Source organism: Haliaeetus albicilla, chromosome 13 (assembly GCF_947461875.1).
Source record: "Haliaeetus albicilla chromosome 13, bHalAlb1.1, whole genome shotgun sequence".
Lineage (NCBI taxonomy): Eukaryota > Metazoa > Chordata > Aves > Accipitriformes > Accipitridae > Haliaeetus > Haliaeetus albicilla.
In genome coordinates, this window is record NC_091495.1 from 10,117,226 (window position 1) to 10,142,536 (window position 25,311).

Here is a 25,311-nt window from a genome sequence, read left to right on the forward strand (position 1 = left end):
CTAATTCAGAGTTTGGTAACCATTTCTTCCTCTTTTTTTTTTTTCTTTATAAAGTTAACAGTTTATAGAATAAATAAATGCTTGAATAGCAAGTTAATTAATGAAAAAGACCAAACATTTTGACTTCATCATAGGTCATACTAGACATACTAGACACCCCTGTACATTCCTGATACTAGTATTTTTAAGTTTTACTTTTTGAAATGTAAAACAATGCTACCAATTAACAATAGGCACAACCTTACATATATATTTATAATCTGTGGAATAAGAAGATCAAATTCTGCAATCAATAAAGGATTCATAGACTTTAAGGCCATAAAAGATCACTATATCATCTGCTACATTGTGCAATGTTACAATGTTTGATCATCTCCCTCTTTAACCTGTAACACACTTCTGAGATGGGTTTCTGAGCTTGAGCTTGTAGGGAGTGGAGAATGGAACCTGACATGCTTTGCTTTACTGAAATTGAGGAGCAACAACTCCTTAATTCCCTTCTGTCAATAAGGAGACAATTCTGTCTCACCCTTTTTGCCTGTAGTAAAACAAAAAGATTCAGAACTATAGCATATATTTGAAACAATTATTGCAAATACAGATCCTGCAACGCTGTCCACATAACCTGCCTGAACATCTCCAGCCTTGACGCATGAGGTTGCTCACTCTATCACTGCACCTTGATATGCATGGCAGGAAGGGGAGGAGATTGTAGCAAAATTTAACAGATGACCTCTACAACTTATTGGCCTTTAGTTAATACATGACTCATTACAATAAGTCCAGCTCATCAACTTCCTGTTTTCATTTGCTATGTGCCCTGCTTACAATTATATTTTTTCCTTAACTCACTCAAAACTGTTGACTTTGGATGCCTGTTTCTACTGAGACATGAATGGACCTTGCTCAGTAATCCAGTTAACTATGCTTTGAAGACAGCAAGAAGCAGCTGTAGTCAGATCAGAAGACCAGGCATATAGAGAGTAAAATGTGAGACACAGAGCATCAAACCAGAAAACTCTGCACTGAAATAATTTGCCCTGTATCTTAGCAAGATATCAAATTCTATAACTATGTGCAATTGTGGAATACAGACTTTGATTGCAATAAGTAATTTACTTCATATATATCTTTGCCAGTTTTCAGGTTGTCTGTAGGTGTTGCATTGATTTACACTCATTCATGTTTTGAAATACTACCTGCAAAAGAAGATGGTTCTTGAAGCACAGTTCTGTAATAAAGGAAAAATTCTGTGGGCTCTGAGTCCCAGTATTCACAAACCGTCTCAGAAAGCAAAACCAAGCATATTTTTGTTCTGCAAAACACTGGTAGCTGTGGAATTATGTAAAATTAGAAACCCAAATTCATCAGAACATAATAGTTACTGCTGCTGTCTACCAGCAGTCCCCCAGGTGGGCGGCTGAAATAAGGCTGAAATAAGGCACCACTTGCCATTCCTTAACCATGTGTTACAGCTTGCTAAGCCAGTATCATCAGAATTAAACTAAGTTTACTGAAATCTTTTTAGCCCACAGGTCACTCAATGTCTCTAACCAGACAATTTTTGTACTCCAGGTAATGTTTATGCATTTGTTTACATAAATTGTTCTGTTCAAAACAAGAATTCCCAATTTTCTACAGGTTAAAACAATATAAAAACACTGTGCAGATTATTCTTAATATGTTAGATCTACATCTGGACAAATCAATTATTGTGAACTAATTTCAGTTATTAACTAGCTCGCCTGTCTAAAAGCCACTCAGAACACTTTTAATGTTATTTTTACTAATATTTTACTATGCTATTTTTTTGCAAATAAAATTACTTAAATTTGATGTACAAATGGAGTTTTCATAGCTACAGTTAATTCAACTATATTTGTATTTATTGGATAGATCACAAATGGTTCCCAAACAGAGCAAAAGATTAAATACTCTGTCACTAAGTGTCATGGTTATTTTTCCTGTGTTCTTTAGAATTAACCGTTCTTACACACAGGTTACAATTAACAGCCTATGAAAAGCAAGCACTTAGTTCATACTAACATACCCTGATTGCACATTAATTCCTTATTCATATGAAGAACAACCAGTCACGAAACATTTATGGACATAAAACCTTTTTTTTTTTTTACAAAAGGGGACTAAAAAGGCAAACCCACAAGCTTTACCAACCATATCAATTTTGTATAAGATATATCTACTGCCATATTCACCTGTCTGTAAAGCAGCTTACATAAGGAAGCTTGGAAAAAATACCACTTTTATCAATACAAAACAAATTAATCAGTAAATATTTAAAATTTATGAGGCATTTCTCTGTGAAAACAATCATGCTAAATAAGCTGATTCAGGCAGTTCTAGGAAAAGCTTTAGCTGAAAACCTGCATTTACAATCTATCCTAAAAACAAGCAGAACACAGCATCAATCCAAGCATTAGCTCAATTAAAAAAAGGAAAAAAATGAAATCCCTTCTCAGCTTAATAACTTGTTAGCTCTTGACAAGTGCAACAACACAACAATAAGCCAGTCAAAATGAGTTTTTAAAGCGAGGTTATGCCCTTCGTGTTGTGTTATCACAGTGGCAGATCAAACTGCTGACTTGGACTCTTTCTGCCAGCAGTGCTGATGCCGCCTCTATGAAGCTGCTGTCACAGAATAGTCATGGTACCTGCTCTTGCCTATAGAAAAGCACTAAATTGAACTCGAAGTAGTGTCTTTGTGATATCTTTTCAACAAGTCATGTCCCATTCAGCCTGCTAGTTTATCTCTGTCAGGCTGGGGGCCCAAGTGGTTTGCATGAGCTGTCAGGGACAGGTATACCAACCTGCTCAGTGCTAAGGAGGTAATGCATCTTTCGGGCTTGGTATTTCTTTTCCTTTTCTTTCTTTTCTAGGTCCTTCCTTTTCTCTTCATTTTCCTTCATCTCAGTGTACTCTTGGAGTTCATTCCTGTAATAAAATAAGTCTGCTAATTATATCACAACAATAAAAGATGTACTAATGTTTTGTTTTACTTTAACCCTTTTATAGCTTCACAGCATTCTGCTGTTATGTATTAGCAGTATACTGACACCACTGGAATGCAAAATTACCATTCATTCAGTTCCACAGCAGCAGGATTCTACATGGATATAACTGTGAAGAAATAGGATTAAAATGATAAAAACTATGAACAGTATATTAGTTCATATTACTTACTCTTTTGAAGAATATGTCAACCTATGTATTTTTAGAGCTTGATAAAATAGCATTCATAGATGTCCTTTTTTTGTCTTTAAGAGACTTTTTAGTTTGAATTTCCCTAAGCAGAAGTTATTATAATTTAGTGATTTTTCTGCAAGTGATTTCAAAATAAAAGTTGCTCACTTATGTTTCAGCTAGTGCCTTGCAACACCTCCTCACTCCTAGATCCTTGAGCCTTTTGTAAGGTTGAGAATGTAGGCATAAAGAAGAACTGGATGTAAACCTTTTATGTGTGCAATGTCCTTAAGAGGAATTTCCATACCATTAGACTTCTTGCACAGGTCACTTTCTACTCTGGTCTGATAGCAATGGTACAGGCCACCACAAGAAACAGGAGCGTAACTGCTTCATGAGCCACTGCATGACAGAGGTTTGCAAACGCATAGCATCATCTAAATGGGTGGGTCTGTATATCCAATAGGTCATAGAAAATTCTTTCATCGTAAATGAAATAAGGAACTGTATCTAAAACCAGCTCTCAAAGAGTGGGGAAAACTCATTATTTTAACTGAATGTTTAGAGGAAAATTTCAACAGAAAATAGGCATAGATTTCCTCCTCAATGGCTTTTTTTCATAGAGCCAGGCTTGCCATAAATTATGCAAACAGTGGAGTGAATTAATGTTCTATAAGAAACAAAATTGCGTGCTATTGTGCACAGTGCATGTGTATGGAATTTTTTTGACCCAGTTAAAAAAGGTTAGTTTGATTAACATTTGTTATTTTTGTTATTAAGAAATGGCTAGTTCAAATTAACCTGGTGCCAAAGACACCAAGCATATTCAGTCAAGGATTTAGATTGTTTAAAAGTTAACTGTGTAAATTCTAGTCTTTATTTTTTTAAGCATGTGTATATATGATAAAATAAAAAGCAAAGAATAATATACTATTCACATATCTGGATAATTCAAATATTCCTGCAAAACATATTATTTAGAGAGGTCCACATTAATAGTCTCAGTTGTTTCAATGAGTACCAAATAAGACATTTTAGGACAAGGGTCAAATCCTGTCAAAATATGCACATGAATAAGTTTGCTGATATGAATAATCCCATGGGGAAGTCATATTGCTCCTGAAAGTGTTTTTAAGATTGTGACTTAAACCTATTCTTAATATTTTAATTATCATAATGTTAAATTAGTTCATCAAAATGTGTGAAAGAGCAGTAATTGCTTCATAAATATGAACACTATGAAATCACATTCTTAAATACAAGTTGCAATGTAGAATTTTTATTTGTTTCATGCTATCTTTCAAGTTTTTATCAACTAAAATAAGTAAATTATTAAGTAATTAAACATGTTTTATTTCAAATGTAGAAGAAAAAATAGAAAGAAAAGGAAATAAAGATCAGAAAAGATGTATAGGTCTGTTTCAATCTCTGGAAATATTTTTTGTTGCAGTTTACTGTTAAAGGCTGCTAATACAATATTTCATACAAGGTTACTTATGAAACACACTGACGTTTAAAAATCACCATGCTATGCTTTTGCAGCAGTGTAATTTTTTTCCAACGTAAGATTAAATTGCAAAATAAATGAATTACTTAGAGTGGCATGGCCCCCATTTTGCCACCCTTCTCTTGAAAATTGCTTATTAATATGAAAAAAGAAGTTGGAAAATAGCCTGTTTTACTTTATGCATAGCGTTTTGGGGCCTCAAAGCCCGCAGAGCCGGACTAGCTGCACAATTTAGATTGTGTTGGCAAGGGGGGACGATGACCTTTCTGACCTGCATCTCAAGGCTATTATTAATCGCTAAGTAACCTGGTAAAGCCAAACAAATTTGTTTCCATTGAAAGGATCTCTATCTGTGTCTGAGAATTTGTGCTGTACCAAACAAACCTCATTAACTGTGTCCATTTTTGACAAAGAACTAGGAGTTGGAGAGATTGGCGACCTTTCTTTGTCCTTAAAGTACAGATTTCAGAGTCACTGCATGTAGGTACATAAGCATTTTTACTTGGAAACTCTTTGTTCTGTATCAATCAATCATAAACAAATTAATAAATGGACAACGCATGTAGTATCAACTGTGTTCTTTTATGCCACTTCACCTTCAATATCAGAGTGTATGATCCATGCTTTACATATTTTATACTATTTCTTGCTCCTTTTTGATTACAGAGTCCTCTATTCAGCTTTAGGACAGCTATCTATAACTGATGAAATGTCTATCAACATAGTACTGCAGTTTATTCATGTTCTTATATACTCATGTACTTCTTCACAACAGTGGATGTGGAAGCTTTGTTATTTATAACACAACTGGTGATGAAAACCCCCAAATAATGATGAAAATATAAATTTTGTATTACAGATGTAATGATAAAGGGATGCAAAATGTTTTCCATTGTCATTAATCTGAATTTAGCAGATTACCTTGAATGAATGATTAATAATCATTATTTGCTGAAATTAAATGAAGTCCAAAATACTTGTTGAAGTTCAATGTAATTCATGATCTTTTTAGACAGTACTATCATCCAAATCATCACGATCCTTCCTGATTATCACACATCCTCTTTAATGCTGTACCATAATCCATTTAAAAGTTTAGGGGGTTTTAAGCAGTTACAAATAATTTTCAACACATTTTTGCAGCCTACACATTTTGTCTGTTGTGCTAAAATATTTCTATCCTGTATTATACTGTTCTGTACAGTTGTACAGAACATGCAGACAATTCTGTCTTGGGGTAAATAGCTCCCAAGATGATTCTCTCCTAAGAGGCAGTACAAATAAGGGGTATGTAGTAGTCCAAACATTGCTTGACTGGAAAACATAGATGTTATAGCATAAATATAGATTTATTCTAAAGCTATTTGAACCTGAAACTTTCACATCTTTTACCATAATTTCAAGAATTTGAATAGGAGCAACAAAGCAGAGAATCTAAAAGCAGTTGGATATGAATATACTACTATTTCACACATTAGCAGATTAATACTAACACGTTATGCCCTGTGTGGGGGCTTTCACTGTTACCATACAGAAAAATGTGTATAGCCATAAGTGATACTAAGACATAAACTTAGACTTCCAAATAGAGTTAGACTTCCAGATAGTTTACATGTAAATGTGTTTATTGAGAAGTTTCATGCTCGTGACCTTCTACATGTATGCCTTCCCAGAGAAAATAAATCCAAATTCCATTAAAGTCAATTGACAACTCATTGAAATTAAATGATCTTTGGATTAAACCCTTACACTTATTGCCAGCCTTCTTTTTGTTCATACATATCTTAGATTCATTGAGCAATAGTTAGCAATCTTTTCTTGGGACTACATGATATTATGAATACTAGCTATGTATGATGCATGATACCCTGTGGACTCTTGACCACATTTGCTTCAGGATGAACCTTTCATGGTTCAGTGTGAAGTAGGAGAATTGAATATGCGCATACTGTTTGGTCTAAGTTTTTAAAGTTTCACCAAAGTTTGGGGGAGAAAAAGAGTTCTGTAAATGCAAACCATGTTTTAGGTTAATTAATAATCTTATTCTATTTGTATAAATGATCTGTCTGTTGCATGTCTCATAGTTGGAATAGTACTGCTTATTAAACTGTTATAACTGAAAAAGCAGATAATTGTTTTAGCATATGAATTTTCATTATCTTAAATCTTATCTCAGTATATTAACAGCACCTACTGCATCTTCTTACAAACTTGGCTTCCCGTATAAGCTTAGTCCAATCAGAGTTCCTCCCACACAGATTTTTATGCAATATCATTGTAGAGGAAATATGTGTAAGTTTTGACCAATATAGTGTCTTATCATGATCTGAAAATTATTCAACAAATCACAAGAGTATCAATGTTTATTAGCGCAAGTTTAGGAAGCGTTCTTTTGTTAAAAAAGTGAATAAACTGGGTAACACAAAGTGTGTTTTCCCTGTCATAGGGAATGTTTCGTGTAATTGAAAATAGGCATAGGATTATCAACATATGTGCTCAAAGCCCACAAATAAAAATGATCTTCTGTAACAAATATGTGAAGTAGCTATTGACTTGTTAATGGTAAAATTATTGGCTTTATATAGTTTGAAAATAAAACATTTTCATATGACAAGGTAAGCTATTGATATTCTGATACTTCATTATGCAGTTGACAGTGGTGGTGGCTCCAGCTACAAGATGCAAATTCCATTGACAATGTTCCGTCTGTCTGTATAAAGGTTAAAAATACACATAATACTGTTCCTGGCACTTTTGGAAAGGTTTTCAAGTGAGGATTTCAGCAATATAAAGATTTTAAAAACTCTGCATAGAACTGCATCATTTTACAAATTCAGACATTTATTCACAAATTCACATTTAATGAGCTTTATCAAACTATCACATTCTGTTAGCATTTTCACTGGCATTCTGTGGTCATTTGACCAGAAAACCATAAAATTATAATATTAACTAAAGTAACAGGCATCTGAGAAAATCAATAATAAGTATAGTTGCCTAGAGTACCCAGAAAGAGTATAAAGTTATTGTGATTTTAAACAGTTCAGACCCCAAACCATAAAATTCCTACAGCATAGGCAGTAGGCAACCTTAGCATAAAAGAAGACAATCTAAATTGATTTTACCTTCTTGACTATATATCATCCTCCCTGCTCAAATACAGAATATGGAAGTGAAAATGAAATTAGTGGGACAATACTTTTGGTACACCACTGCATGCCACTTGATTTCACATTACACTGGTGTAGATGAGAATGGAATGTGACCTGCCATGATAATATCATTTGACTTAATCTATTATATTCGGGAAAAAATGAAATATACATATAGACTAGCTTGAGAGAGCTGTGTACTTTAAAGGCAAAGTTTTAACAGAACACACATACTACATACTTATGTTAGAGCTATGTACCATCAGACAGCTTGATCATCCTCAACCTTTTTCTGATTTTTTGAATTAACATGTTCAGATTTACTGAGCATAATAGAGCAGCTCTGTAACCCACTTACTCCTCTCTACCATGATGTATACTCCTGTGTGTATCCTGACAGAATCCCTTGACCAAAATGTTTAATCTCAAGTTGCAGTGAAACAGGTGCTCCAAGAGGCAGTCAGTTATTAGTGGTACAAAGTATCTTACTGCCTAGGAGACCTACCACAAATGGGTGTCCAAAATTCTTACTAATTTTACATGTGAATGTTTACATCAATCCATTTGATAACTTAATCATGACACTCTCTTCAAAATCTGGAGAAATGGTACTGCTCTGTCACTGCAGTGCAGTGAACAGAAACTAACATGACTCCTTAGAATGAAAAAAAATAAAATAAAGCTAATGTGTAGGCATGCAAAAACACCCTATATTTTCTTTGCAGAGTGAAATTCATTACACCTTAAAATCCCGTTGTAATTTGTGCATAGTAGAACATATTCTGCCCACCTTTCCTTAATCACATAGTGTACACTGCCAATGGAATTAAGTGACATACCAGTTCAACTGTCAAAGTCCACAATGTGATCAATATACTACGTAGGAAATGTGATGAACATAATGGTGAAGGGCATACAGTGAATGAATACCTTGTGCAGATCAGGAGATCAGGACACAGCATGTATCAGACGATAGGGAAGAACAGACTGATGTATCCTTCTTATCCTTCTTGCCCTTCCAATTTCCACTGCTGCAGTTACTCAAAAGAGTCCAACAGCTTTTCAAAAAACTGATTGCAGAGCCAGTTTGTATCTAAAAAGGGAGTATTTTCCCTAATCCATTATACAGAATCTTCTAATTAAGGTTTCAATAACAACTCATACAGAATTTTTCCTCACACCTATTTAAAACCTACTTTTTTGGTAATATATAATCTTTTTGAATTATTCCATTTTCTGGAAACATGCAAACTTATTGGTCCAAATGTTTTTCCCTTGTGTGTATAAATCCCTAAGCTGAATTTACTTCATACTCATTGGCAGCACAAAATGCTTTGAAGTTAAAAATAATTTTTGTAAAAGGTCTGATTTAAACGATGATGTTTTGTTAGCTTAACTACTTTGATTTAATTAAACTGTAAACCCTGCCCATTATGGATGTGGCATAAGAGTAATTACAACAATGAAGCTTTTGTTAGCTGAGAAACTGGATCCAAGTATGCTGGTTCAACCTTATTTACGCTCAGGTCTATACTAATAAAGCTAACCATAACAGGAAAAATGTTTTCACTCCACTGTTTGCTATTGACCCCTTCATTGAAGAACAGCCTGATTTATTAACTTCAACAGTAAAATTAGTATTTGGGGTTAAAAAAGCTGATCTGGCCCAGAATGGATAACAGAGCCCTACCACAAATTATTCGGATAGCAGTTTAGCAGCAGTGGTCATTTCCAGCACAGTGTCAGTGCTAAGCTGCTAAGAGCAGTCATGTTCTTAATTTTTTCAGCAACATATAAAAGAGGATGTCTAACCACAGCCAAATACCATTGGAAGTTTTCTAGTGAATGTCATGTGAAAGTATCTGTTATCTTCTGGCACTGCAATTCCCAGAAGACTATATATGCTACCATCTGCACAGTAATAACTAGAGGAAAGCACACTGCTATGTTTTGCTACAGTTAAGCTGTTCCCAGTACTAGAATGAACTCATTTAAGCTAACTGTTATCTCTCTGCTGCAGTGCAGGACAATGTAGACATATCTGTATTCCTTTTACTTTAATATATGTTACTTGGCAACATTTACAATATTCAACATTATGTGATTTAGAAAGCAAACATGATGTTGTAACTTCTTAAAGGTCATCAGCTAAGTTGATTTTCCTTCTCAGGGTATTATGAAACAACTTGACTGAGGTCTACTCCCTAACTCACATTTTTCACTTACTTTAATATAAAAGTCTGCATATGTTTGCAAATAAAATGGTACACTTTGTTCACATTAAACAGGTTTTACAATGGCAAGGCAAGAAGAGCTTTTTATGTATTGATCCATTATGTATAGCAGAGCAGTAATGCCAAATCTCACAACTTCATAGTGATTTTCACGGTACCTGATGGTATTCTCAAATTCCATATTCATGGAACAGTGTTGCCACTTGAGCACCTATGATGTAATTTTTAATGAAGCGTAAAACATTATGAAAGACACAGCAAATTAGTTTATTTTTTATATAGCAAATGCAATTATTTTGGGAGAGATCTGATGCATTTTTAAATACTGCAATGCTACTTGTAAGTATGTGATTTCACAGCAGTGGCTAATTGCTAAACTGAAATTACCAACTAGATCCCAATTTTCAGAAATGCTAGGAAATCTTATCTCTTATTGTCTTGAAAACTTTCAAGTAATCAACACCCTAAAAAATCAGGCATTTTTTAGTATGACATCCAAGAAATTACACTCATAATTAAAGTCTATTCTCTGAAATTTGGGTACTACCATATAAACCAGACTACAACTAATTATAGATTTACAATAGTTTGATAAAGTTCAATAAGTGTTATTTATTATAGATCAAATTCATGCCTGAAGGGTACATCCATCATTTAGATTCTATTGTCTATACCTAGGCACATAAATTTCTGATCTGAGTACTAGATCCCTTCTAAAATAGCTAAGCACAATGCTAGAGGGTGGTGAGGCCTCCCACCACCAAGTACAAGTAGGCTAATGAGTCCTGCATCATTTGGGGTGTCATGCAAGCTGAAAGATGAAATTAGTTTGTTAGATGAGGCTGTAAACATTTTGTAATCAGCTAGTTAATTGGACAAGAAAAGAATAGCCTACTTGGAGAAAAGAGGTGGAAAATGTTGCTTTCTTGAAATACTTTGTCATATTGATTTGGTTTGAAGGCAGTAGGAACTATAAAGTTCAAGGTAAAACATTAGGATTTAGCTTCACTGTCAAGGATAAACAGCTTAGTGGATTCATGTAATTATGCCTACAAGGTGAAGAGTCTGAAGAATTTGAAAGGGAGATAATAATAAGTAAAAGTTTCACACAGCTTAAAAAAAATCATGCTCACAGTATGAGGGACTATGTCTTTTAAAGGGGGTATTCTGAGTAGGATTCATAGAGATGAAGAAGCTCTTTAATGATACTGTGATGAAAATGTATATAAATCAATGCATAAGCTGACAATACATCAGAAGGAATTTTTTTTTTCTTATGCATCATAACTGTGCTGAGTTCTGGTGCTGATAGTATTTTAAAGGATGTTTGAAAGTCTGTCCAAAATGGTCACAAAAATTATTTTAAGCAGAGAGACAATATCTTACAATGACCTCCATTGTTTATATTTATGTTTAGCACTAAAAGGTGGCTAGATTAATGCATGGATTCTGAATATTAAAAGAGTTTTCAGTCTAGTAGAGGAGGATATAAAAAGAAGCAATGGTTCAAAGATAAAATGAAACTATTTTAATGGGGAAATATGGACATACTTTGAACACCAAAGGTAATTAACTCCTGGAGTAGAATAAAAAGGGTATTTTCTGTCTTTTGATGTTCTTAAATCAAGACCAGCTTGTTCAGCCAAAGTTTAATGGGCTTTTTATAGATATTGTTATAAATTTGTTATTGATACATATGATATTGATGATAGATATGAAGTCAGACTAGATCATCTGATACAGAATAATATTATTTTGAGCATCACTAGAAAAAAAAACCCACAACACTTTTTTTGTTATTCCTCATTACTGTTCTAGACTGTAAAGATAGAAGATAATTAGTTTTTCTGTTTTCTTCTCTGAGTGAATACTTAAGAGAACTAACTCTTCTTAGATAACAGAAGGTTCTATTTATAATGATCTAGAAAATAAAAAATAATTAACTAAGACTATTAATTATTTTTAAAAAAAACCTTTTTTTCATTTTGGACATTTTTCTTTTAAAACAACAACAAAAAAGTGATTATGAGAGTCTGTATACTGCTTTGCATCTCATGCAATTCTATGATACTTCATGTGATATTATAGGATATACCAATATAAAGGGAAGGACCATAATTTTCCACCATAAAAAATTCTGAAATATCAAAGAAAGATCAGTAAGCCTTCACATCCTCCATCAAATATCAGATCATGAACTTGCAAAAATGGGATGCATAGATAACCACACTTCTAATAACAAAACACAACTGTAATGTGGCTCTTTTTAAAGGTCATCACCACTGTAGTCTCTATTTCTCCCACATAAATGGGAAATGAAAAAAGCAGTCTAGACTCAAAAGCCTTCCATTGGGTAAGGCAGTGCCAAAGAACACCTTACTTAGTTTGGTCTTCCTTAATATTCCTGCTATCTCTGAGAATTATGTTACGTACTTAATAAGGAATTATGAAGTATGTGAGAGCAGCTAATGGCAATTTTCTGGTTGCACTCGGACACAGCATCTTAAATTATGATAAAAAAACCTGTATTATTAAATCAAATGGACTGTTGTGAGTTAATTAAAAAAAAATTGACACATCTTTTGATTTTCTTTTGTTTCTTTGGACAAGTCAAAAATAAGCTACATTCCAGCACTGTGTAAATTAAGTAGTCACTGATGTATCTGTAGATACACTCACGTGTGAGATGGAATATTTGGATAGCATAGAGCAAGCTTAGTTGACATAATCATTTGTATACAAATTGTTTCTACAAACAAAAGAAATATCTAATTTTCTAATGTAACACATAAATTCATGCATTCAAATTCTATGCTTCATTATTAAACTGAAAATCTCACACCAAAAAGGAAACATGTTTTAATGACAAAAAAAATTGCTTTAGTGAGTTGAGTAAATGGCACATAAAATTTGTCATACTGCTAATGACCTAAACAGCTGAAATGACTAGCTCTCCAAAAGGCACATGAAAAATATTTATATACTTTTTCATGAGCCTTTAGTCTTCAAGTGGTAGAGCTCTTCCCTGATAACCTAGTATAGCCTGTATATAGATGGCCTGTCATGTCTCTACAATTAGATAAAACCAGAACTGCTATAATTTAATCAGTTACAACCTGAAAATTATATTTTGAAAATCAAGTTTATTAATATGTAATCTTTAGGTAATCATATTTATCCTCCTAATTTACACAATATTTATGATACTCTACATGTCCTTGAAATAGGGAACAGGGACACTACACTATGAAAAAGTGGCCTAGCTGCTGGAGTTCATAAATTTTGTTCAGCTTTGGATGACTTCAAAGAATTGCCATGTAAGAAAAGCCTTACAGAGGGAATTTATCTGATTATGGCAGTAATAATTACCCAGCTGTTTATTGCAGATAGAGAAATAATTCATGTAGGCAATAGGCCGTGGTGGCAATGACACTCCGCATTTAGTAAATATGCAAACTGTTCACTTCTAATTAACCAAGCTAGAGGATGCCCTTATTAAATGTATAAACTAAAAGTGCCTTCCTGACAAGTGATGAATTGTTACATTGCACAAACTCTTGCCACAGAATTACTGGAGTGAACTTGGGGCTTAACTTCATTAAGAGATCTTGTGGGATAGTTAAATGAGGATGGACAGCATAACAAGACCTACCTGACAGTCAATGATATGTTAGAGCTTAATGAAACTGTACCTCTTCCCCTTTTCTACTTATTTTACAGTGAAGATCCTACTTCAGACAAAATATAAGACACTGAAGTCTGTCTATACAAGACAATATGAAATGCTAAGATTAGTCAGTCTTTGTCTGCAGAAAATGTTTTATGAGCTGTCAGTAATTCTAACAGACCTATTTCAAAATAAAAAAACTATCTAGACACTACAGTGCCTTCAAAGCTCACAGGTATAAAACTATTGTTATTCTACAATACTATGTTGTCACACCTGTTTTATTCTACCTTCACCAAAAGCAATCAGCTACACCACAGACTGTTTGGTCCAATGAGTGAATGCAAGGTTCTCAAATTTCTACATACTCAGATTAAAAATTTTCCTTTGGATACAAGTGAAATAAAGCTTAATGTTTAACCTGTTACTCCTAATGGTGTGTTTAGTGCTATACAAAAATACATGAGAAAATACAGCCTTCATATTTTTAAAGACTACAATCTAACCAGTTACTTACGTTACAATATTCAAGTTTATCTGCAAAACTTGATCTATATCACACTGAACTAGCTAAAAACACGGTAAGACTGCTTTCACCACTTGCTCAAGAGAGACATGAATAGAATAAGGCACATGAGGTATGTCTAGGTGAATCTGCATTGGAAATTCAGCTTACTGTGTAATCGTAATGGTTCCTACCTTAATCTCACTACATTCAGAAAATGCATTCCTATGGAGTTAGAACAGGGCATTGCATGCTGTGTAGCTTTAGCCAGTTCATTTCAATTTCATGAGCAAACTAAAAAGACAAAAGTCCATCTAAAATGTCTTGTTTCACAAAATGCATTATTAAAAGCCTATAGGTATATAAGCATACATGCTGTATAAAAGCATATATGTAAATGAAACTGTCTTAATAGGTATAAAGGTAGGCAGAGAAGACCTAAAAATGGACTGACTTGTCAAAGAGGGTTTTTATGCTCAGAATCTCTGAAGAAAGCTGGGTTTATGGACAACATATTTTAGAAGGAGCAACCAGCACAAAATACATGACTGTAGAGAATATTTTAACCAGATGTGAGTCTTTTTAAGATGATAATTTTAAAGCTTTTCTCTGGTCTAACTCCCACTTAAGTTAATATGAGCGTCTTAATATTGTTTAATGGAAACTAGGTCAAATCACAGAGAAGAATCAAATAACTCATTTTTTATAGCCTACTCATCCTAGCATCAGGTTTGTAGCTATGGAAGTATTCCGGGATCCTCAGTGGATTACAGCTCTAAGTTTCCTACAAGATCTAGCAGTTATACCTAAAATCCTCTGGAAAAGGCATAGATGACTCAAATTTTGTGCCCTGCCACTCAATATGAATATTTAAATAAAAGAAAGCATATTTGGCACTTGTCTCTATTTCTATGGCTCCCAAAGAAAGCTGACAGGATAAGTTTACATTCAGAAAATTCTAATTACAGGTAAATAAGTTAAAAGCATAATGTATTTCATCTAGATATCTTTGAAGACAAGGAAAAGAAGATGGGTTGAAGATAAATTAGTTAATTAAACATCAAGTGAAAGACAACATTACAAAAATGAGGGTTTTATTGTTGCAAGAATTCCAAGGAGCTGTCTGAAAGGCTTTGGCACTAATTGAAAATAGACTACAGAATCAATTGCTTCTGCAGTCAATGAGGAGGAACATTTTAATTGAATTATAAGACAATATATACATTCTTCAAAACACTTTGACACTTGAGAAAATGGCCAGCACCTGGACTTATCTTTATCAGAAAAGAACAGACAGATGGAGGCTGAGCAAGTTCTTCTCATATTACGGTGACAACAGATGATTTATGTCAAGCCTACTTCATGCAAAATAGCAATACCTCAGAAGTTTTAAGAAGCAAAGTACTTGTGATGTTAAAAGTAAATAGACCTCAGTAATGCTCTAGTAATCAAGAATAAGCAAGATATTCTTACTTTTTTCAGTACTACATGCTCAGGCTTATTTGCAGAATAGCTAAACATTGGATTAGATCACCAGCAACATGTAACAGTACTGTATTTCATTGTTCATTAAGATTATAAAAGTCAGACTGCACAAAGGATTTGTGAATAAACGTATTGCCAAGGAAGTGATTTTTATCACTTTGCTTTATCTACTTCCTGACATTTCTTGAAGACCAAAAAGCTTTAATGATAACTGATACTAAATCTGCTGATAGAACAGCTAGTCAAACTTGGATGAAAGTCACACTCTTTAGGGTCACTCCCAAGGCTTTTTCACTACTAAAGCCAACAACAATGGAAAGAAGAATTTGGTGTCAATCCTCCAAGTGTGTGAAATTCACGATTTATAATCATAACAGTGTTTACATACACTATAGTGCTTGCTAAAGCTAGACTCGGGTCTTAGTTTGCTACATTTAAGTCAGTGTTTATTCAATAGCCAAGAAAGCTATACTGCCTACCTTGATTATATAACAACCCCAATGCCAGTACTTTGCCGCTGCTTTGTTAGTTTTCTGATACTGCTATCTTACTGAGTTCTGTGCCTAGGGAAAAATTTAAATGGTGCCATTCATCAGTAAATGGAGCACTACATCCCAAAATCTTATCTCTAGCTGCACACCTGACATATAGTAAAGTTGCTTTACTGTAGTTTAAAGGCCAGTGTGTAGATAACCTTAGTCAAAGAACTACCAGTTAATCACACAGTTGGGCAACTGACATCATCCATAAATTCTTCTGATATAATGGCACCAGCATGCTAATTTATGTGAAGTAATGTCCATTTGCTTATCAAGGATTGGAAACTGTTTCACATAAAACAAAATTCTAATGCATCATATGGAGTTATAGCTTATGCTAATTGCTTTTGGCATATTTCCCCTTGTAACCATTTTGCCAGCTCTTAGAGATGTTAAATGCAGCTTTAAGAATGTTTCAAAACAAGGTATTTTCCCTTAAAATTAAATACACCAACATCACTAAGAAGTAATGGAGTTTATTTTAATGCATGCGTTTATACATGCAACCACCCAACTAATCCATATTCAGATAGAATACAGTATGCATTGGTATTTATTTAAATACAAATGGATGTTACAGATGAAGATTATTACTAAAATCTAAATAGCAAAATTTTGTAAAATAAATATTTAAGAACAGATTTTCTAATTTGTTGGTTTAGAACTTCCTAAATCTTGCAGAAAAAACAGAATTCAGGACTAATAAACTCATTTCACCATTACATTGAGGCTAAACTGTACAAATGTCAAGAAAAATCTGAATATGTCCTTATGTAGACAGAGTTCAGAGTTCAAATTCATTCTTTTGCCATCTGTCAAAGGACTCTTTGAATCACTTCTCAACTTATCTACTAGGGAAACTACTGAGGACACCAGCAGCCATCACACCTATTGGTTCCGTAGCACTGGGAAGTAATGGGAATGCTGGAGGAAACCCCACACGCTTCTCAGCCAGTCTAGAAGCTAAAGCCGACAGTTCTCTTCAGTTCATACAAAAACAGTGCCTTAAGTTAGGATAAGCAGTCTGTTAAGTGAGTGAAAACTCACACATAATATGACTATTATTATTTAATTGTATTTTAGGTCAATTTCTGTTAAATCAATTTCTGTTAAACTTAATTACATCCCTCTATGGCTTTAAACTGGGGCAGCTTCTATTAAGTTTACTTTCTCCTGGGGTTTTCACAGTAAAGACAAATGATAAAGGTCTGGCTACTAAATGAGGGCAGCTATTAAATAAGGACGGCTTGTATTAAAGCTGAATGGTAAAGATGTGGCTACTGGTTGAGAAAACCCTTTAGTAAGAATAGTGTCTTGTACTTAAAAAAAAAATAGGGTGAAGATGGACAGAGAAGGAAACAAACTTTGTTCAATAACTCCTATAAGATAGTCTTACAAGAAACTAACAGAATGTCCAAAGTTTCATGGCAACTTCCTCTGAAGTTTCTCTTAGAAACAAGTCAGTGTTAATTTGATACAGGCTCCTCCTTAATGAAAGAGGAGAAAATTAAGCATAACTCCTGGTTCTGGAGACCAAGAGGTAAAAACATATCATCTCAGAAGGACTTGCAATGTGATTTCAGGTACTTTTTAATAAAAAAATTCTGTCAGCATTATTCTAGAAGATAAGACTGAGAACCATAAATTGTAGTTCAGTTTAGAATTACATCATAATTCCAGAAAGAATACAGTTTAAACAAACTTTTGAAATTATAAACTTCTAGTGTGTATTCTGTTGGGTTTTTGTTGTTGTGGGCTTTTGGGGGGGGGGGGAATGGGGCGGGCAAGGGGAGGCATTATACCACTCTGGAGTTCTTAAAATCAATCTCTGTTTTACTGTGGTTCTATTGCTATTTGTGGAGAAACTTGGTTCTTTACTAGCACTGACACTGTAATAATGCATATATTCTGATGAATACAGCTATAAGACAAATAAGAAAAAATGCATTAGTTCATGTATCATGTTGTGTTGTTTTGTGGCATTCTAGAGATGTGAAATACTCAAAGCCAGCTTAATCTGAGTGCACAAGTATATTAGTGGCTCTGACCGCCAACATGTAAATTTCCATAATGCTGATGCTTGAATAAAACCCAGCCATTTCATAAATGCACTCTTTCAATTTCAGACAATTCCTGGTGTGTTTTACAATGAACAATTGCAATAATTTTATATATGCAAAAGAGTTTATGAATAATGAGGGTATACTCTTCCACATTTGATGTGATCACTGATGAAAATATGCAGAGAATCTCTCTTCCACTTTTGATGTGATCACTGATGAAAATATGCAGAGAATCTCTCTTCCACCTTGTTCAGTATTCCTCGTAAGAAACACAGTGGGCCACCTTGGGGCCAAAGTAGTTGGCAGCAACTTAGCCCAATGACAGGAAAAATCTGTTTGGCTGAGGGCCTACACCTGATCTTCACTAAACATCTGTTAGATTTCATAAGAAGAATGTTGAAGATAATATACATATTAGTTTTCAAATGTACCCCAGTAAAGAGATTACTGCAGTGATTCTTGATTGCACATGAGCACTGATGCATTTTAAGAACTGAAATGATACAATCCATTTGACCAAATTAGCTCAAAAATTCATTTTTAACTTTTTCTTAATCCAAAAGATGGATTTTTTAACCTGAAAGACATATATTTCTGTGAACTCTGGAAGACAGAACTCAAATTAGCAGAAAATCAATATACCAGTTGCCAGGTAAGAGCTCACACAGAACAACTTTAACACATTTTGATGTACCTGAAGTCATACTGCTCACCTTACCTGTTAAAAAAAAAAAAGCACAATAGTATTTCTTGATTAAAATACCTACCCAATGCATAGGCTTTATGGTTTTTAATGGCCTGGAACAGATACTAGGGAATTTGATGAACATGTCAAAGTACTGAAAAACAAATATTTTTGTAGTCCTCCGAAGTTAGATGTACCCAGTAGACATCTGTTGTGGGTGTGGGGAAATAAAATACAAAGCTCCAATCAGTGTTCAGTACAGCAGGAATACCACTTGCTATCTTGTTTTGTTCACACACATCAAAGGTCAACATAACTGACAAGTTATGAGCCTTGTTCCAGGTTTAGGCAGGGAATGGAGAAGAGTGATAGAACTATTAAGAACAGAGAAGCAGGTTGTGTTTCTGCAGTTCATCCAGTTGTATTCATTTTAAACCAGAAAAGTTATGGCTTCATTTACTTTCCAAGATTTGGTCTAGTCTTCATAGGATTCTACATTTTCCAGAAGAGAATATATTTCAAGAACTTTAGAACAAGAAGGTATAGTTGAAAAGATGACAGATTTTTTAAGTCTGGTTTTGCTCAGCTATGATCTAGCTTTCTGCATAGAATACATTTAAATGAATAGTAATGAGAGATTAGAGGTAGACGGTTGTCAGCATCCTCCATTATATGCAATAATGTAATGCACGACTTATAATGCTATGACAAAGAGGATGTAGCATCAGCTATAACTGTGGAAAAATAATATGAATTAATAAGCAGCATCCAAAGAAGTTGGATAATTCTTTTTTTCATATGTAACTTGCATATGCTGTTTTCTGTAACAGTCTTCTGGCTGAATTGTCTTTGCCATGTGATCTAGACAAGAATTCAAGAAATACTTTTTCACAAGACTCCCTTATATTTCTACACTTCAGAAAGCAAAGATTTGTCTCAGGCTCTCTGAACAGCAAAACTGGGATGGATTTCGTCCAACACCTTTCACTTACAATGAGAAAGTAATGAACATGATCACCTGGTATTTTGTCTGTTTGTTTCCAGTGTTATCTGAAGAAATAGTCATGGATCAGGACATCAGATGTGCTAGAGGGAAATAACTGGCTCTACTTTAGAGACCTTTTAACTTAAGTACAGGAAAAGACAAGGGATGGATAGGAGAAATAGAGTAGGAACATACAGCAACAACAGTTCTAGCCAGACATCTAATAGGAGAATGAATCTCTTCTGTAACTATGAGAAGAATCTGCTTCACTATATCCACACCAGTATCTTTCATGATTAATATTCAATGTATGGCTCATGCATGTAACTTAGATCCAAATCTGTACTTTCATTCATTGTCAATAATCAATTTTCAAAACAAATTATGAATTTTTTTTTTTAGCTTGTGTATACTGGGGAAAAAAAAGTCTAGTTCAACAAACTGTATTTAAAGCATGATAATCTATGAGTTCTGAGCATAGGTGAAGAGCCAAATTCAGTTTTATTAAAGTGGTATAAACCCAGAGTATGTCTAATTAATTTGAAGAAATTATTTTGAATTCATAACAGCATAAATGAGAACAGAATATGGCGCAACACGCACAGACTTAGGATAAAGAGAATGATGACATATATATATATTTGATAATGGAGGGGAACCTATACTCAGAGAAATAGTTTAATTAGTGTCATAAACTTTTTACAGATAAAAGAAGAGGAAATGAATGCTTTACCACATGGAGTATTTATCTTTACCTGACAATCTCGTTAGTCACAGAAATGGCTTCCAGGTATTTCTTCAGTGCATAATAATTATGGATATATTTCCGAACATAATAGCCTCGCCATCTTTTCTGAATCTAGAGGAAATAAATATTTGCTTAGTATATTTCAAATAAAAAGTTTGTATGCATATCAAATATCTGTTGCATTTCCCAAATAATATGGTTTCCTTAAAAGTGATATCAAGTAGAAGCACCAATATGTTTCAATGAAGAAAATGAGGGTAGGATGTAACATATTGTAGTTAAATGGTGATATAAATTCACTATTAAAAGCCAACATTAAAAAAAAAAATCAAGCTTTAAACCAGTGTTTATATTGGGCTGTGACAATGAAAAGAAGTGCCTGCTAGCGCCAGTGGCATTGCTCTAAGAATGGTAAAAAAGCAGACAATGGTAGTGGTGTCTTTTCTCAGGTGCAACATGCATTCCTTACTGAGTCACCACCTCACCAATATCTTCTGCTACACTCTCACCTTTGTGCTCTGGATATAATCTAATCTGAATAGGAGCCTTCCCAGTAACTCACTGAATCAAGCTTTCTGGAAACATCATTTACAAATTGCAGTTCTTTCATCTTCATTGTAAGATGATGCATATCTATTTGTTGCACATTGATTATAATCTTCTCACAAAATACTATTCCTCCTGCATAACAGATAAAACTTAAACTGGAAAAGGAAACCTCTTTATATGTAGCTAGTCCTAAAGTTGCATTTAGAATAGAAATTAGGTAGCATCTTCCACCAGAACAGATTCATATTTTGGTGTATTTTAAAAAGCATCAGTTGAAAAAAAAAGGGGAAAAAAAAAAAGGCTTAGTCTAGCCCAACTTTCCCCAAGAATTTATTTCAAAAACACAGTTTAAACCTTCTCTGATATTTAAAAATTCTAATCATGATGTTTCTGCAGTGATTACAGGTTTACTGGCTACCTGTTTTGTGGGAAGGGAAAGTAAGTAATAATTAGGTAAAAATTTATCAGTACTTCCATTTCGTTAGCCATATTTATCCCTATGTACAGGTGGAAGATATAACTTGCTCTATTCAGTCATGCTGAGGGCTGCTTTCACTCATTTTCTTTCTCATAAGAGGTCACTGTATGCTAGATCAATACATCTGAAAGATAGATTAATGATCTTTTCCTCTGTTCTCAGTGTCTAGTCCCTCCTTCTTTACATTACTCCATCCTCAAACTTATTTATCTTCTTGCAAAATATTTTTTACTTCCTTCCTTGCATTTTGTCTCCTTTTTTTCTCAATACATTTCTCAATTCATCTTCCAATTTCTATCTTCCAGTCTGCATTACCTTCACTCTTAGTCCAACTTACATCTCTTTGACCTTTACAGCTTTGAAATCTTGAGAGACATAACAGATGAAAGGCAGAATATACATTAAAAAAGCAAGATTGAGGTCTTATGATCCAGAAGCAACTCCAAGGTGAGAAGCTACTCCCATTCATTAAGTGCATTGAAAAGAATGTTGTAATTTGCCAGAAGCTCTCCTTTTCCTGTGGGCCTCTGGCTACCAGACTTTTCAAGAACTTAAACTCTTCAGTGTATCTACAGGGAACGTTGGTTTGTTTTTTTTCCTTTACACCAACTCTTCTCTTTCCTGAACCAAGGTATGACTTAGTAAGTGGAGTGCGATCCGTGTGTTTGTAGTGGTGTTTTTTTTTTTTATCCTATCTCTTATTCCAAAGAAGCATGTAAAAAAAAGGAAAAAAGAGTGTCATGTTTTGTTGTGTTTGATTCAGGAAGAAGGCAAAGAAAAAAAAGCTGCTTGTTGCCCACACTATCAATCAACCTTTGCACTCAGTGACTTCAGAGTCTGTATCATCAAGTCTTGGGAGAGCTTTTCAGTAATAGGTAAAATTCTCCCTACTCTTTTCAGTTCCACTGCAGTCCAATTCTGTACCACTGCGATAACTGACAAAAGTTATTGCAATTTTTCCATCTCCTGCCATTTCCTAAGCAGAAAATAATAACACACTGGAGCCATCTACAAGAAGACTAACTAAGACAGGGTTGCATATTTTCATACTTCGGTACCATTTTGCAATCACAAAAGCCAAAACACTATTCTTTAAAGTAAAAACTAGCAATCAGTCTCAACTGATGGCACCTTGTGATACAGTTGTTATTATCTCTTTACATGAGATTTAACAAGAGAATAAGTATCACAGGAAAGCTTTCAATAAGTCTTTGAGTGATGTGTCACCAATAAAATAAAATGATGCACTAAAGTTATTAGGAATAAGAAGATAATAACTTTTAGTGTGTAGTTTAGTTTAGTTTAGTACACTCTTCTATTTCCCTTTTGTACATCATCATGTATTTTTCTTTCTTCTCAAGTAGGACTCAAAACTAAGTTAAAAAGTTGGTATTTTCTTTTACCTATGTGGTGGTGTTTGTTTGGGTTTTTTTAAATAAAAAGGGCTTGGACCTCTAGACATTGTTATAATATGGATAAATAATAGTTATGTGAGCAGCTGAACATGGGAACAAGAAAGGTTAAGCACTAGACATGCTTCTTTGCACTGGGTGATAGTAAATTTCATACTCTTTGCAATTCCACTTTCTCATACACAAGCTTATTAGGTTAAAAGGGGATAGAGAAAGAGCAAAGAATGAGTATGCCTTCAGAGATCTGGGATTAAGAAAAATCCTTTGCATGTGAATCAGGATCTTAGCTTTGTTTTTCTGTTTGGCTTCAAAATTTCTCAACAAGAGCAACTTGGCTCCCATACAGCTGTGTGCTCATTAATGCAGGATTATTGTCCCTTTGAAACTCTTTCTGATAGTCTTCACCTCACAGTTATAAATACAGAACTGGATGTTTCTGGGTTAAAGGATCAAAACTCAAACTGAAAGACAAAAGACTCAAATTGTAAAAAGCTATAATTATCTCCAATGGGCTCAGTGTACCAATTAAATGCTGCATTCTACTTTTATTTACACCACTTTCTGTTCAGAATGACCTCGCTGATTGCGATTGAATGAAACATAAGTAAGAAAAACTGCATTATGTCTCAAATTATTTTGTGCTAGATTTCTGTTTCCCTAATACTGTATGTCAGAGATCAAAAAACTGAATACTAATATTTTTGGAAAAGAATGTTTTACACAAAGTTTCTGATGATTTTCATATTCTCAATGTGAAAGTTCTAAATGTTTGTTTTTGTAAGGAAGTATAATGTGTTATGAGTATATTTCTTTTTAATTCCAAGGTGAATGTTTAAAAAATTCTTGAAAAAAAAGAGACAAGTGTGTATGTCCTTCAAAGTAATTAGCAAGTTTCAACAGTGATTGGTACCAAACAATTATTGTCATTGATCAGCACTGAACAGATAATTTTAAACAAAGTCATTGTGTGCTCAGCAGATTACAGCTTGTTAACGGGCAAGTTCTAAATGACCTCTTAAGCTAGTCAAATCAATGATGCATATTCCTCATTAAGTAACATCAAAATGTAAGTGGTCTTATAAATAATGTTTATTTTAAGCACTAAAACAAATGGCAAAACCTTGATATATCAAAAGCCATCTGCTCATGGAAATATTTTTTTTTCCATAGGATTACTTTTGTTGCTCAAAATTTATAGCAACCTTAAATCTTTTAAGGGAGAGAATCATATTCTGACCTAGTACTCAAAACTGAAATTGATTAAAACAAGTTCTCTGATTTAATTTTAAAAGGTGAAACCGATAGTTCTGGTTACAACTAAATGCAATCCAGGGAGACAGAGGTGTAGACTGACTTTGAAACCATGAGCATGTGTACGCCCTCAATGACACTTCAATTGCCAAAACTGGAAGTGGCTTTTTAATCAGTGACTATAAACTGAAATAAATATTTTAATAATACTAGAGGCAAAACTAAATGGTGAAATAGAAAAAACATACACAGTTATTGTTATATTTTGAGAACACTGAATTATATTAATCATTAATCAAGCTCACAATGTGGGAATATGAGGCAATGTTGTCTTAGGAAACCTAAAGTCTGGCCACACATCTTCTGTGCAGAAACTCAAAAGGCCTTATTCTCTATTGTCCTGGACCTTGGTTAGTTCTTCAAAAAAACAGATGACAGCAAAAAAAACCCATTCAGTGTTTCAGAATGGTAGCATTTTAAATCTGCTCTGCAGATACAGCTGCACAAGATTTAGATAAAGGAGAATCGGATTCTGACATTTGCAACTAAATAAAGATCGGTTCTATTGTTTTCTACTGATTTAAATTCCCATTAAAGAAAAGGACATGACTGAAAAAATGGTGCTTTGAAGATTTATATCACCTAATGATTCAACATTATATTTCCATTACAAATGAATGGGAACACATTCAATTTCTTTTAAAAATGAAAGACCAAATGCAAAACTCCATTTGACTAGAATACATAATTACCTCTGAAATTTGGTCTTCAAATGCCTTTTAAAAGTACACAGCCAACTTTTAAGAGCTGGCTTGCATCTTTTGTTTTCTCACTGATTTCAGCTGCATGA

General features: G+C 33.9%; 1 protein-coding gene across 1 annotated transcript in view; it reads right to left on the reverse strand.

Moving 5' to 3' along the window:
• Positions 1 to 25,311, reverse strand: part of SPATA17 (spermatogenesis associated 17) — a 95,955-nt gene that overhangs the window by 54,450 nt on the left and 16,194 nt on the right. Inside the window, exons 5-6 of the mRNA XM_069800116.1 lie at positions 20,779 to 20,882; positions 2,829 to 2,952 (exon numbers count right to left, since the gene is read on the reverse strand). Of these exons, the coding sequence (XP_069656217.1) occupies positions 2,829 to 2,952; positions 20,779 to 20,882 (228 nt within the window). The remainder of the gene's footprint in view (positions 1 to 2,828; positions 2,953 to 20,778; positions 20,883 to 25,311) is intronic.